This window comes from Vulpes lagopus, chromosome 9 (assembly GCF_018345385.1).
Source record: "Vulpes lagopus strain Blue_001 chromosome 9, ASM1834538v1, whole genome shotgun sequence".
In the NCBI taxonomy this organism is placed as follows: Eukaryota; Metazoa; Chordata; class Mammalia; order Carnivora; family Canidae; genus Vulpes; species Vulpes lagopus.
In genome coordinates this window covers 32,747,828-32,763,606 of record NC_054832.1, presented here as the reverse complement: position 1 = coordinate 32,763,606, position 15,779 = coordinate 32,747,828, and the positions used below count along the sequence as shown (strand labels likewise).

General features: G+C 38.5%; 1 protein-coding gene across 5 annotated transcripts in view; it reads right to left on the bottom strand.

Moving 5' to 3' along the window:
• The window catches only part of DPYS (dihydropyrimidinase), an 80,242-nt gene that overhangs the window by 38,667 nt on the left and 25,796 nt on the right, over positions 1–15,779 (bottom strand). For all 5 annotated transcript variants that reach the window (XR_005990019.1, XM_041769686.1, XM_041769687.1 and 2 more), the window contains exons 5-7: positions 9,684–9,840; positions 8,301–8,442; positions 6,068–6,210 (exon numbers count right to left, since the gene is read on the bottom strand). Coding sequence is in view for 4 of the 5 variants with exons in the window: in XM_041769686.1 (XP_041625620.1) it covers positions 6,068–6,210; positions 8,301–8,442; positions 9,684–9,840 (442 nt within the window). In the remaining variant the exon portion in view is untranslated. The remainder of the gene's footprint in view (positions 1–6,067; positions 6,211–8,300; positions 8,443–9,683; positions 9,841–15,779) is intronic.

Sequence of the window (15,779 nt, the reverse complement as noted above, 5' to 3'; positions counted from 1 at the left end):
TCTCTCTCTCTGTGACTATCATAAATAAATAAAAATTTAAAAAAAATAAAAAATAAAAAAATAAAAATAAAATTGCCTCTGTCCACCATAAACAAAAGTAAAATTATAGAGAGGCAGCCCATGACGTTCTCACCATCCCGCTTCCTTCCACAGCCTGAACCTGTTCTCTCATGTAATCCCTGGCCTTGGTTCTTTTCCACCCAGACCCTTGGTTTATCTTGCCTTCGTATTTTAGCCTTGACACTCAGAGCCAGAAGCCCCATTTACTCTCCCCTCCCATGTGGTCCTACGCCAATGACAGTGCTAAGGTGAGAATGATTTTCTTTGAACTTTGGTGGCATCTTGCTCCTGCCTCTCATGGCTATTCTTAACACATTCCTCCTAAGACTGATATTATATTTGTATTTGCCATTATATCTCCTCTCCTGCTTCCTGTCAGCTTCCTAAAGGTGAGGCCTGGCTCTCACACAGTGTTCACCTCAGTGCTCCCATGCTGAGTAACCACTTGAAGGAAGGCTCACAGGAAGGCAACTCTATTTGCTTCCTTTTCTTCTCTAGAAGAGCTGCTTAAAAAGCTCATTCTTCCCCAATCTCAAAATTTAAGAAAACACAAAGAAAATAAGAGCAGAGGAGCAGTTCTTCCTTCTCTCTTTGGAAAATCCTTTCGACTTACATTCATCTTGATTCATTCTTTCAAAAATCATTTATTGACAACTTGCAATAAGTTAAAAGCATAAGGTGAGGAGATGCTAGGCTTCTTACTTTTCCTCTCTCTGTAACTGCTGCTGAATATAGTATTTCCAATTTTCTGTCATGCCATTTCTTTATTTTTCACCAGCCTCATTAAGATATAATTGACAAATAGGGGAAATTTAAGGTGATTTGATAGATTTACATAGTCTAAAATCATTACCATAAAGCCATCATGTCACAAAATCACCATTTCTTTTTTTGTGGTGAGACTATTTAAGATTTGCTCTCAGCAACTTTAAGCATATAATGTGCTTGCTGACATTTCTTAGTCACATGACTCCTACATGTACTGTGGAGGGTCCTTCTTGCTCACCCATTCAACATTCATTGTGCTTCTATGCTGTGCTGAACTGGCCAGGCCCTGAAGATGTAGAATCAATTAAAACATAGACCTAGGGCATAATTCCCCACTCCCTAAGTGTGGGCTGTACACAGTGGCTTCTTTCTAAAAAGTATAATCTGGAAAAGGAGAAAATGAGTGCACTGTACAGTGAAGAAAGCTGATAAGCTCTACCTCAGCCAGCTGATCTAGGTCATTATCGGCAGTGATAAGTCGTGTTGATAGCATAGATCCTTGGAAGGATAGGATGAAAATGGCACTACCTCTATGGTCTTCCTCCCTAAATCCATAACCCCAGGATAATAATGAGGAAAATATCAGAAAAATCATAACAGAGAGACATTCTACCAACATGCCTGACTAGTACTCCTCAAAACTTTCAGGGTCATCAGAAACGAAGAAAGTCAGAGAAATTCACAGACCACTGGAGCCTAGAGAAACATGATGACTGAATGCCATGTGGTGTCCTAGATGGGATTCCGAACAGGAAAGAGAATATTAGTAAACACTAAGGAAACCTTGGAGTGCCTGGGTGGCTTAGCCGGTTAAGCCACTGACTCTTGGTTTCAGCTCAGGTCATGATCTCAGGGTCATGAGATCAAGCCCCTGGGTCTAGCTCTATGCTCTTTGTAAAGTCTGCCAAAGATTCTCTCCCCCTTCTTCTCTCTTCCCCTCTGCTCCTCCCTGCTGTGGGTGCTTACAATCTCTCTCCCTTTCTCTAAAATCAATAAAATAAAATAAAATAAAATAAAATAAAATAAAATAAAATAAAATACCTAAGGAAGTCTCAATAAAGTTGGACTCTAGTTAATAGTAACATTTCAATATTGGTTTATTAATAACAACAAATCTACCACAGGAATAATAATAAAAACTGAGTGTGGCATATAGGGGAGCTCTGTACTATCTTTGCAATCTTTGAGTAAATCTAAAAGTATTCTGAAATAATAGGTCTATTTTAAAAACCGGATTCAACTTCAAGAACGTTAATGAGAGACGAAGTCAGTGAGTAAAGACAGTGGTCTGGTGCTGGAAGTGGGTGTGCGGCAGCCAGCAGAGCCCCGTGTGCAAGGTGGGTAGAGGCAGACTCCCACAGCAGCGACGCAGTGGCGAAGGCCAGCGGGAGGCTCTGGGTGGATGGGCAGCTGGAGAAAGCTAAAAATATTGTCGTGCCTCAGAAAGGTCCTCACCGAGGTCATCAGCATAAATTTTGGTCAGGAACAGCCAGCAACTTTCTCATAACAACCAGGCCAAGAATAAAGAAAGCTGCAGCTATGATCGACCTAGATAAAGAATTTGCAGACAGTTTCCACAAAATTCTCTCTTTTGATAAGAAGCATAATAAACACATTTTCTTCTTATTCAAATATTCTTCCAGATTCATTATTCTATGAAGTCTCCTCTCCAACTGCCCCTTCTCTCCTGTTTCCCACACTCTGCAATTTTCACATTGAAAAGGATGAATCATGATAGTGCAAAACATCCTGAGGGTGGTGTAGAGAAAATTCTTTAAGGGTTGAAGAAGCGAGATGCAGAAGAAGTCACAGAAATCCGAAGGGGGCTAGATCCTTTCAATATATTCTGCCAAGTAAAGAGAATATTTCTCCATTTTTCAAAAGGACGGTAGAAAAGAAAAGAAAAACAGAGGTCTCGTTTTTTTTTTTTTTTAAAGAATCTGAGGGTCAGAAAAATAGAAGCCTCTGGCTCATCAGCCTCCCTGGACACCTCAGGCAAACAGCTGAGGATAACTAAAAATGAAGATGGCTAACAAAGAATGACACCAGCCCTACTAGAAAATAGGAAGTAACCAGAACAATACATAATCTTGTCTCTGGGGAACACTGTCTTAGTTTATAACACATTTTCACACAAATTCTTTCATATGATGAGGTAGGCATAACAATTATGAATAATCTCACTTTTACATATGAGAGAGGGGCTACTCAGCCTAACTGACCTGCCTGGGTCCCCAGCTGAGCACCGATGGAGCTGGGACCCAGAACCAACACAGCAGGTACTCAGGCTGTGCTGTCTTCATTTAGCCCTCAAAGCAAAGCAGACACGATAAGCAGAGGTAGGTAAAGAAGACATAGTGCTAATAATTAAACGTCAATGCGTATCTTTATCCCCAAAGTCACATATAAGAAAATGCAAATATTTAATTATCTGCTATCATGATTGCTATAAAGTGAAGGACAAGTATCATTTAAGAAATACTAGAGAATTGATCAGAGAAAGACAGATAGAAACTTTTTAGTTTGACCTTAGATTAGTTATTCTTAGATTAGAAATGAGGGACACGAGGCAGGTAATAGATAGCTCTGAAAAAATAAGAAGTAAACATCTGGATCACTATGTGCTCTTCTGCAAAAACTGAATAGGAAAGGAAGGGCAAAACAATGTTACAGAAATCAGCAACTCGAACTTGTGCGAAAGTGCTCTAAATTTATATCGTCTAAAAACATGACTCAAAGAGAAATAATCACAGCCTATAAATATTCCCCACACAACAATATATGTGGAAATAAAGTAAGTGAATTATTCACACCCCTAGGTTCAGGTCATTTCTCTTTGTCCAGCTGTCTTTGGAAGACAATGCTTTACCCCTGAGCTGATGTCACCCCCACAAATGAAAACAGCTTCAGGTGAATGTTGCTGCAGATGCCAGGCGTAGGGTTAAAAAGAAGAACACAGGGAATGACCTCCCATGGCTCTTCACGCTATTAGGAACAAGGCTGGATCACTCAATTGACTATTTTCATTTCTCCCTCATCTTTGAAAAGGAGTAGCAGAGAATAGAATCAAATCCAAAGAGTCTTTTTGTGCCTGGTCCATTTGAATGAAAGAAGAAACAGAACATGCCCAAGCAAGGACAGTATAAAGTGCTTTGCTTTGGTATCAGGAGATAGCATGGTACCAAATCTCATGAAAAACATAAAAGTTTGCAGTCAGAAACACCGGATCAACGGATCTTGTATCAACCGATCACAGATGCCATTGTGCTTTGGTCTTCCCATCACTGTAAGTGGACCTCCTTGATAAGTAAGTCATGTTTCAGAAATCAAAGCAGTTTTTAAAACACTGAGAATGGTACAAATGCAAATGATTGCTAATAATTATCAGGACTCTCCCAGATGCAATGCTCCAAAAACACCATTTTTCACGAATATTTTTTCTGCATGCTTTCTCCCTTTTGAAATTTCTGAGGTTTTCTGATTAAGAATCCTCATCTCCTTAAGCCACAAATTATTTCAAAAGATCTATCTGTCCCAGTACTTGCAGCAGCCTAAATTGTTTGAATCACAGCAGAAATGATGCTGGGCAGGCCCCTGCTGGGTGCGCAACAGCATAAGTAGAGTGATATTTAAAATATCAGGAACTCTCTAAACATAGCATGTTCAATTCATCCACAAACTAATCCAAATCCAAGTAATTTTTTTTTCCTTCGCCTTCCCAAGCACAATTTTTCTAGTCTAGTACAGAAGCTGCCCTGAATTTGGTTCTATTTGTCTTCATTTCTTTTTCAGGGAGAGAGGCCTCCATGGTTTGACAATCAGATATTTAGTCCTTCCATGAGCAATAGTTCCTCATTAACATCATAACAAAGACCCTGGGTTGTCCCTTATTGCTATCTTAGAGGACATTTATGTAAACAAGATTTTCTTTTTTTTTTTTTTTTTTAATTTTTATTTATTTATGATAGTCACAGAGAGAGAGAGAGAGAGAGAGAGAGAGAGAGAGAGGCAGAGACACAGGCAGAGGGAGAAGCAGGCTCCATGCACTGGGAGCCTGATGTGGGATTCGATCCCGGGTCTCCAGGATCGCGCCCTGGGCCAAAGGCAGGCGCCAAACCGCTGCGCCACCCAGGGATCCCTAAACAAGATTTTCAAATCACCATGTACTGTGTTGCATGACCTCAAGCCAGCATCAAGCTGGTACATGTTCATGGAGGGCTGCTGGCAGTGACTATGGACTGTCCACAACGTGAACTGGTGCCTGGGTTGAGACAATGAATGCCCAGGAAGTGTTAAACTACAAAAGATAAGCATTTTCTATGGGAATATCCAGGGCTTATTTTTAAGCTTATAGCAATGGACGGTAGCTCTAGTGCTTTTTTTCAGTCTTCAGTTCCCTAGAGGTAGCCTAGGAGCATTTCAGTGGAGGTTGCCTTTGTGACAATAACACCTCCAAGAAACTATAGAGTTTATATTGCTTAGTATAATTCCAATTCAGTAGAAGTGGAAGGTCTTATGTATCCCTGTCTACACATGTGCTCACACACACAGACAACAATAAGGTATGTGGGACTTTCTGCAGTACAAATGCAAAGATTATGGAAGACACAAATTGGGATGCAGGTGTTGTCTGTGCTAATATTTTAGAAGGAGAAATTACCAGAGCTTCAACTTCTATTGAATGCTTTCCTGAGTTGGTGGAAATTGCCAAATCTGCAATATTAACATAGAATTATGGAAATCGGAAACAAAAAAGCTGGAGTCTACTGGGAATGATAAGCTCAAGATGAACTCAACTGGAAAATTTGGCTAACTCAAAGTGACATCCTTTGTGCTGGAATTTTTCTATCTGAAAGCTTTAAAAAGGCTGTAATTATTTTGAGTTTTCAAGTCAGCCCTTTTCAAAGTAAGTCTCCTATTTTCTTCATTGCTCTATACCTTTCCTCCTTGTGAACTCAGGTGTCTGCCAAGCTTACTGCTAAAGTGGTAAATTCATATGGGTTTTACATACAAATGCATCTCAAGGAAACCGTAAAGCAACACAACTTTTGCATCCTCTGTGCCAAGAAAAACAAAGGAACATTTGTACATCAGGACTCTTATCTTGTGCACAGGCTCAAAAATAGGCTAAATAAATCAACTAATAAGAAGTGTCTGGTGGAGGCCAATAAATAATTTATTTGAAAGTTAGTGCTTTTTCTCCATGGAGAAGCTAAGGAACATAAGAACTCAGACTTACCTTGTGGCTTTTGGGTCCCAAATCACAATATCTGCATCTGATCCCACTGCTATTCTTCCCTTTCTTGGATAGAGATTAAAGACTTTAGCTGCATTTGTGCTGGTAACTGCCACAAACCGGTTTTCATCCATTTTACCACTATGCTGTAAAACAATTCAAGAAAGAAAATGCATTTGTTTTAATGACCATATACTTGGTCATTAAAAAATCTCCTATCAATAAAAGTGCAAAACTCGTATCTCTTAGAACCAAACAGAACTGCATCTAATTTCTTATATTGGTGGAGCCAAACACATCTGTGGATGCTTGTAAGTCTTAAACTATCCTTATAATGATGGGGATGATGTAATAAATGGAAGCTTGAAGATAACTTTTTAAAAACCTAGGCTTAACTGCCACCTCTCACTAATTTTCCCCATCCTTCCTAGAATCACACAGACAACAGGTGAATGTTGGCAAGAGGATTTTCAATTTTTGTTTAGAGTTGACTACCACCTACTACATTTATGATCTGGCTTACTTACTGCAGACCTAGGATTTATGAGATGATCATGTAGATAATAGGCAGAATATTATAGAGTTAAAATAAGAGAGACCTCTAAAATAGATGACAACACTTTTAGAAAGAGGAAAAATCAACTCAAGAGATTAAATTTTGTGGCTATCAAACTGTACATGAACCAGTAATCTCGGACAGTTTATTACAAGGTATTTTCATATGGGCAAACTTTGGATAAATGTGGTCTCTCTGAAACAATATGGTTTTTTTTAAATGTTGGGAGATTATCCCTATGTACATTTATATGGTCAGGAACATCCTTAAGGTTTATTTAATCATCAGTGTGTCCATGTCTCACAAAATGATTAAAAACTACATCCTGAGAGTAATATTCCTATGAGTAAACCATCTGAATCTTTCATAAAATAGCAGTTTCCTGTACATTATTAAGAAATATTCAATGACTTTAAAGTCATTTCTACACTTGGTATATTACGAAAGTTTGCTGTAATGAACATACTCATTTTTCAATAGCACAAGTTCAGAGAAAAAGGTTGAACTTTTAGCAAGAAAATCTAAGCAAAGAGAAAGAGAAGAAGAGTAATTTGGGAATGATTAGGGTTAGGGTAGAGGTAAAAAGGGCTGAAAGGATGTTTAGCAAAAGATAGGGCTATATAGAGAGAGATGTTTTGAAGATCCTTACATGTAAATTAATTGTTCAACTATCATCCTGTAAATAATGGAGAATAATAAAGGGTTGTAAAGAAGAAAGTAGCATGGATTGTCCTTTGTTTTTGGAAGGCAGCACTAGTACTAGAGTATAGCATAGGCTGTAGCAAGTGAGAAACTGGCAGCAGGGGCACCAGCTGTGAGACTACTGCAGTGATCCAAACAAAAGACAGGACTCAAACTAGAGTAGTAAATATGAGCATGGATATAAAAAGAAATGTTAGAAATACAAATGGCAAGAACTGGTAAATGATTAGAGTTAGAAGGAATGGTATGTGGAGGGGATTCTGAAGTGTAAGATAAGTAACATGTCATCTAAGGGAGGGTTTCTGAGAAATGGGTGAGGATGGCATGAAAATGGTGGCCCCAGGTCTGACCAGGCAATTCTCCCCACTGATCCGTGCAACTGCACATGTCAAGTGGATGGACAGGTTAACACATGAATATTTAGCCCCTTGATTCTACTCCATGCTCAGGGAGAAATTTTTAAATCATGGACATTTAAAAAAATCTCTTTTGCTAGACTTTGGATTATTATTATTTATGTGCCTTGGTATAGCAGTTTCAAAAATATGATGTTCAAAGGTCCTCAAAAAGGGGACATCTACAAAAATTTCATGAAAAGGAGATATGAACATAATAAAAATCCTTCACGTATTTTTAATCATTCCAACTGGGAATTAAAAGACACAAGAAATGAAGTAGAAGGGCTATAATGTTTCATAGACTTAGAGAGTATTCCTCTTGGAACCCAATCTAAATTTACCTCCTAATGTCTGCATAATGATGCAATGCATCTTCTAAACTAAATTAGGCAGAGTTGAAAATGATTTCTTATTATTATCCTGGGGAATGGGGTGGCAATGGTCATGGTGTTGCATTCCCAGTCTCTAATAAAAACAGTCAAAAAGCTTTTCTATGAAGGTTTATGTTACTCTGGTCCTGAAATGAGACAGATCCTGGCTAAACTGTTCATCAAAACAAACTAGATCCTGTGAAACTCACCACGCCTTTTTCCCATATTACTGACATCCGGTCCTCAACACCGTTCACCCCATTGGGAATCTTAGTGAAATCATCTTTTCCAAGAGCTTTCTGGCAGGTGTTGAAAGTGCAGTGGTCAGTTCCTGTTGTGGTTAGATCACCACTGACAAAGAAGAACACATGAGAGTGTGGGATGAGTAAATAAAAGATGTCAGGAGGAAACTACCAGAACTTTTCCTTTCCTCCTGATGCTCCTCTCAATTGAATGTCAGAAAACTGTAATGGAGAATGAGTGGATTTCTCAAGTACATATTTCACCCATACCCATCTCTATTTTCGGAAGCACCTTGGAAAATAATATTTTTGTAAGAAGTGTGATGCAGGATCATGCTCAGGTCAGAAAAACTGGATCTAGGCTCCGTCACTGGATGGTTCTGTGATTATGAGTTTGTCCAATGCTCAGTCTTATCTAGAAGTTAATGATGTTCTGCACTCAATGATAATTATTTTAGGATCACTGGCAATAATGTAAATGAAAATTCTTTGTGAAAAAAAAAAAAAGAAAATTCTTTGTGAGTAGAGCACTACACAAAGATGAAGCTCAGTGATCCACATGAACAGAGGCAGCTCCTGTTCAAATGGCAATGTTGTGATGAGCAGAGATGTGACACTGACTGAGGATGTTCATGTCACCAACAACAGATATCCTGTTTTGACTGGTGAATAATCTTGGAGATGTAGACATGTGAAGAATGAAGGAGGCTGAAAGAAAAGGGTAAATGAACTCTTGATCAATGTTGTGAAAATCTCTTTGTTAACTTGGGCCTGGTATTTGGGGAGTGTTGGGATGTCCAGGAATGATGTATTTCTCAAGAAAAGTAATCATAACTTCCCAGAAAGTAGCATCTCTGAAAATAGTTTGGATGGCTTTTCCTGGGGATAACCTACCTGAGGGCAGGATTTTGCCTTTCATCCTTACAGTGTCTCTTCCCTAGATCAAAATATGTTGTATGTATACAGGCACATCTGTTTCTTGGGTTATATCAGCACAGAGGAATATACAAGAATATGGAGATGATAAGAACAAAGCAAAATCAAGAGACCTGGTTCTAGGCAATAAATGATAGAAAAGGTGAGGAAAAATTAGAAGAGAGTAAAATTTCAGTAAACATTATCTGATTTCTCTGAGTGTGGGGGTTATTTTGACACCATATCATAATTAAGCCACTGCTTTTTTGGTCTCAGTTGAGGACCTCCCCATAGCCTATTTATCACCTCAAGAACAGAACAGTGGAGGTCAATGAAAGGTCAGATAGTAGGACAAGATGTTCTATGCTCAAACATGAGACTCATAGAATACCTTATTTTGGCAAAACACTTCACAATCATCTGCTAAATTATTACTTAGCCAATAGATTCATGAGAAAGTCCGGTGTTGAAGGGTCTGGTCTCAGGGGTGGGCCCATAACATGGTGGGCTGCATGGTGCCACTCTTTATGCCAGTAGTGAGTGCCATCTGTGCCGAGACTTGCTGCTATGGGTTCTCCATAGACCACTTTCCCTGGAAATTTCAAAGGAAGCACTCAGTCCCTTCATTTGCTCTTAAGAGAACCATCTGACAAACACATAAATATTAGTCTTCTCTATGCTAGCAAAAGATGATAGGAATCTCAAACTATTATTTACCTTTTATGAGCAGGACTTAAAAATTAAAATTACTGCTTATTGAGCACCTATTATGTTTCAGTCAATGTGCATTGCATGTTGCAGTAGATGACTATACCCATGAACTGATACGAGACTTGACCATATGGCTTACTTTGACAAATTAAATATGAATGGAAGTAACATGTGCTGCTTCTAAGCAAAAGCTGTTAAAGCCACAATGTTTTCCTTCTGTCCTTAGACTATCACAGGCTTCTTCTTCAGTTGTGTCTCAGGATGAAGAGAATATGGAACCAAGGTAGAGCCAACCCACTATGGACATGAGTAGGAATGAAATAAATCTCTGTTGTAAACCATTGATATTTTAGATTTATCTGTTACTGCAGCATAATCTAGACAATGCTGGCTGATATATGCGCTGTTCTAATGAAGTTATCTCAAAAACCCTACCAGGCAAATGACATTATTATCTCCATTAAAAGATGAGGGTAAAGATGATGGGGTTAAATAACTTCTGTACAGGTTCATTATATGCACTCAACATAACATAGATGGAGTTGAGGAAGTAGGATCTGAATCCAGGCATTTTTTACTTCAGTGGTTCTAACTTCTATGCAATACTATCCTAATAACGATTATCACGTGGTCATATGGAGTTCAACCATGGTATATCTCTGTTGCAGAGAGATTAAGAAATCTCTTCACACCCTTAAGAAAGAAAAAAAAAAAACTCCTCCAAAAACTTATGTTAAATAAAAGAACACTCAGATAATAAAGTTCTAGCCAAAAATGCATTTTAAAAATCATGCAAATGAGGCCATCAAGAGCACACAATGTTAGAAAAGCTAATAGTGCATAGTGAATTTGAATTTAAAATCAAAATCCTATCTCTGATTAGCATTTGTTGGAATAATAGATACACTGGCATCAAGCTGATCATGCCCAAGCAGTCCTAGAGGTGTACACAGGGTAAAGAGATACTGGCACATCAAAATAGCTTGCTCTGGCCCATCAGACAGTGGATTTCAGTGAAAATCCTGATAGAGAATTGAAATTAACTCATTTCATCAGAGGGTGCTAACAGCAGATGGCCACTAGCTGCCTATGTCATATTCAACTGGAATATAGCACTCTCTCACAGATCATTTCTTCTCCAAACCAGCCACTTTCCTCTTGCAAATCATGACATAAGGCTTACTGAAGCCTACCAAACCCTGCTTATTGAGTAACCAAGTATTATGGTCAATAAAAGTTACCTCCTAAGAACATAGATACTGCTAAGATCCCTCACTTCCATTTCTCTCTCTCTCTCTCTTTCTCTTTTTTTCTGCACTAAATCCCATCTCCCTTGTTTCTTACTTCTTCCAGAAAGAAGGAAATACCATTAGTATTTCTTCTGGTGTATAGGACAAGAAGCAATCCTTTTTAATGTGAACTAAGAGGTAACATACTATTTCCTGGAGAGATAACAGGATGGACCAGATGTCTGATTTGTGGGTATGAAGAGACCTTCCTATCCCAAGAGAACATACAGATGCGCAGATGATGAAAAACTCAGAGACTTGATCTGTAATCACCTTACAAGCTGCCAACTCAGGATTTTCCATGGTGCTTTATCATACAGGAAAGATTCCTATCACATGCTCTATTCAATCATTTGGCCCATCAAGGTGAGATGGGAATACAGTTCCAAAGTTCTACAATTTTAATAGCTCTCAGAAAAATTAAAAGCGTCAGCATCTACCATGAGTCTGCCAGGACCATTTTGAAACAAGATGACATGTAATCTCCTTGGAAGGCATCAGCACCTTTAAAATGTGACAGGCCACAATTTTGGTCTATACAACAAGCTCTTCATTAATTGGGCTGTTTTCAACTGTCTCCCCATTAAGCATCTATAAATATACTTTAAAATTTTTAAATACCCCCCAAAAAAAAAATAAAATAAAATAAAATAAAATTTTTAAATAAAGGGTAAAAATTCCTAACTACTTTTCCTCCTATTTCACAATGGTTCTAAGATATTTTAAAAAAATAGATAGTATTCAAGAAGTAAAAAAGAGAAAGAAAACAAGAGGCCTAGGTAAGCCATAAACTGGAGAATCAGACGGGATAATTCAGCAAAATTGCGGACTTTATTAGATTTGGGCCAAAAATAAAGTAATAATAAAAATATCCAACATACATATAGCGCTCTATAGTTTGCAAATATAGTTTGAAGGTCATGTATCTCATTTGACCTTCATGGCATCCCTCATGCTGGTCTGACAGATAAAGAAACTGACACTCAATGACACTAACTCATTTGCCCAAGTCACATAGGTAGTAAGTGGTACAGTAGAATTAGAACCCTAGTATTTTGATATCATATTATACATACACATTATGGTACTAGGAAAAGCTTCATTCTTAATTTCTTGGTAAAGAATATGTATTTTTAAACGTTTTATTCAACCACAAGCCATTTGTGGATGTGGCTGAGCAATTTTCCAATTTCACTTACTGGTTTCATTTACTACGCTTAGCAGGTTGGTAATGAAAAGTGCTATATCTGTCCTAGTCTGGTACTCACCTGATTACATTTGAGACCAGATGGTTTTAACAACTCTCAGGAGATAGAACATCGCCATCATTAACCTCTACCTACTGTCTCAGCAAGGTTCACATTGTATCCTGTCTACCCATACAGGTTCTCTCCTTCATTCTCCATTGTTTGGCCCCGAACCAAAAAAAGACAGCACTTACGATGCTATCTCTCACTTAGGGGAGTTCTCCCTCTGAGAGATTCTGAAGATTGCCAAGTAATGAAACATGTCAAAGCAATCTAAATTCCCTCTGACCCATTTATTAGATGAAAGTGATAGAGCAGATGTTCACACCTTGTCTAGATTTGCACGTTGCACTTGATCAACTCCCAAGATCTGTTATAAAGGGTTGAAAAATGCAGAGAAGGTGGCATGAGTACCCAGGAGTGGAAGCATTGGCTACCAACAAAAAGCCAAACACATCTATAAAAACAATTTTTCTTAGCTAGAAAGATAGAGTAGAGCCTTCCTGGGCTCTGTTTTGGTTCAATATATTACATTTACAAAGAAAGGAAATGATTAAGAAGGAAAATACAGAGAAGCAGCAAAATAGAGATCACATAGATTCAGATTCAAATCCTGATTTTGCTACTTTTCAGTTAGTGACATTGCAAGATGAGTCATTGCTCTTAGTCTTGGTTTTTCTCATCTATGAGGTGGGGTCACAGTGTCTCTCTAGAGTGGCAATTTTATGAGAATCAAATAAATTAGTGCATATGAAAGTACCTAGCATCTTGAGACTCTGGGTTCACTTCATGTTATGGGCTGAATTATGTTCCTTGCCAAAATTCAAATGTTAAAGTTCTAACCCACAGTATCTCAGTGACTGTATTTGGAGGGTCCTTTATAAAGGTAATTAAGTTAAAATGAGGTCATTAGGGTAAGCCCTAATCAAATATGAGTGGAGCCCTTCTAAGAAGAGGAAGTTTAGAAGGACACACATACAGGGGGAGGACAAGGTGAAGACACAGGGAGAAGATTGTCATCTACAAACCAAGGAGAGAGGTCTGGAATACATCCTTCCTTCACTACCCTCAGAAAGAACAAACTCTGCCAACAGTTTGGTCTTTGGTTCTCTGATACTTTATGAAAATTCATTTCTGTTGTTTAAACTGCTCAGTCTATGGTACTTTGTTACAGCAGCAAACAGGATCCATAAATGTTACTTTCTTTATGGTTACACAATTCGTTTTAAAAAATGTTTTAAAATGTCCAGTTTTCAACTGCTTTGCAATTAGACATAAAGTAAATCAGCTTGTTCTAAATTTAAAGGACAAGAGAGTGTTCAGATGTTCACATACAGAAAAAGAAAGTCTAAGATTCAGATCCACCTTGACTCAGCTGTGTTGTTGATCCTTTCTTAGGAACAGCAGTGGTTACTAAGCATCAGTTCATCATGCTGGGGATAACAAAATTTGACTTACTCTCGTTCAGCTCTAACAAATAATGGTCAACACAACCACACATAGAGAGAGGGACCCCTATGTGGACCTTTCTCCCCATCTTTTAAAACATAAGAGGAACATGGTGAGGGAGGAGGGAGGCACAGTTTAATAAACTGTAAAATAAGACATCTAAAACCTCTCTGTAACAGAAGTTTCTATTTTGCAGCAGTAAGCCTGGAAAGTAAAGGAAACAGTAAGGAAAACCAAAACCAAATCATATCAAACAAACAAAAATACCCAACCACAATATAGCTCAGTTCACTCTAGGTTACTTGAGGATCAAAATTAACTTAATCACCTCTGCAAATCCAATGCCTAGAGCATAGTGCCTAATAGATGTTTGGTGTCTAATAATTTGGTTTTCTTTGTGTGTGAGAAATACAAAGAAAACATTTTCTTAATAAGTTCAGATGAGAATCCTATTTATACCTTAAAGACAGGAATATGGATATGAAATAGAGCTGAACATCATTAAGACAAGTTAAACTAGAACCTAAAAAAAAAGCATTAAAAATTTCAGTCATAGTTGTGAGACAAATTATAACAGATGTACACCAAATAGAGCATCAAGTAAGTTCTGAGAGGAGTCACCACCAATCTAAATAAAGCACCAGAAAAACAGCGAATCCATGTGCATACAAGTACTAGTGGAACAGGAGGGAGAGGTAAGTGATACATTTTTTGAAAGGTCATTAATAATTCCAGATGCCAATATGCAGAGAAAAGGAACATATATAACCAAAGCTACTCAAACCAAAATAAAAAAGTGTCACTAAAGCCAATGACACATGTCGACACATACACTATTTGGACAAAGACATGACTGGTGAGTGAATGCGGTCTGGGGCTGGGCAGATGGGAACTTCTATATGTGACACAAATATAGCTGGTTTGTCCAACTTTACACGTGGGGTATGGAGCAAGAGAGGCAGATTTTGCTTCCAGAAGAAAAAAGGATAGTGTTCTAGGGACAGCCTTCTGGTTCCCTTACCTCATTTTTGCAAAAGAGGCTTTTCACATGAAGGATAAGCACTAACCTAGTTCTAGTTACTCAATTTAGATGAACTAAGACTAGAAATAAGCATGAAATTTAAATTCCTTGCAAACTGTCAGAAGCAACTCCGATTTCAATGGCTTGCACATGAAGTTTTTATTTTCTTTCCTCTACCCTGCTTTTTGTTTTGTTTTGTTTTGTTTTTCCTCACAAGTGCTAAAAGAAAACATCAAGGTATGAACAAAGGGAAACCTCAGGCTTCAACTTAAAGTTGCTGGGCCTAGCGAACATTTCCATCTCTTTCTTCTTGGTTCACATCAAGACCCTGGTAAAGATATATGAAACATGGGCAAGACCCACAGCTGCTTGGAGAAGGAAGGAGGGACCATGGCTGACTAGAAATTTGGGTAGATTTTAGGAAGACAAGGAAGTAGAGGGAGAGAAGTAGAACTACAGGCTGAACTCAAAGTAGAGGAAGTCATGATGAGCACTTTTCTGAGGGTGGGAAGGGCAGTTAGCATCTCCCCACCTTTGCCTGAGGAACAGAGCTTCCTGAGGTGAAATCGATACTGCAGAGTGAAGCCCCACACTTTCAATGGAAGCTCACCAGGGACCATGCCCCACTCCCCTTCATAGAGCTCACTGTCAGACTCACCTTCAGGTCAGGAGCTGCTCAGGAAACAGACCTGTACAGTAGCAGCGGACATACACACCCGCTCCCTACACTCCCCATCTGAACTGTCCAGTCATGAACACAGGCAGTGCAGGATTATGACCCTTGGACAAAAAAATAAACGACACAAAAAGAAGG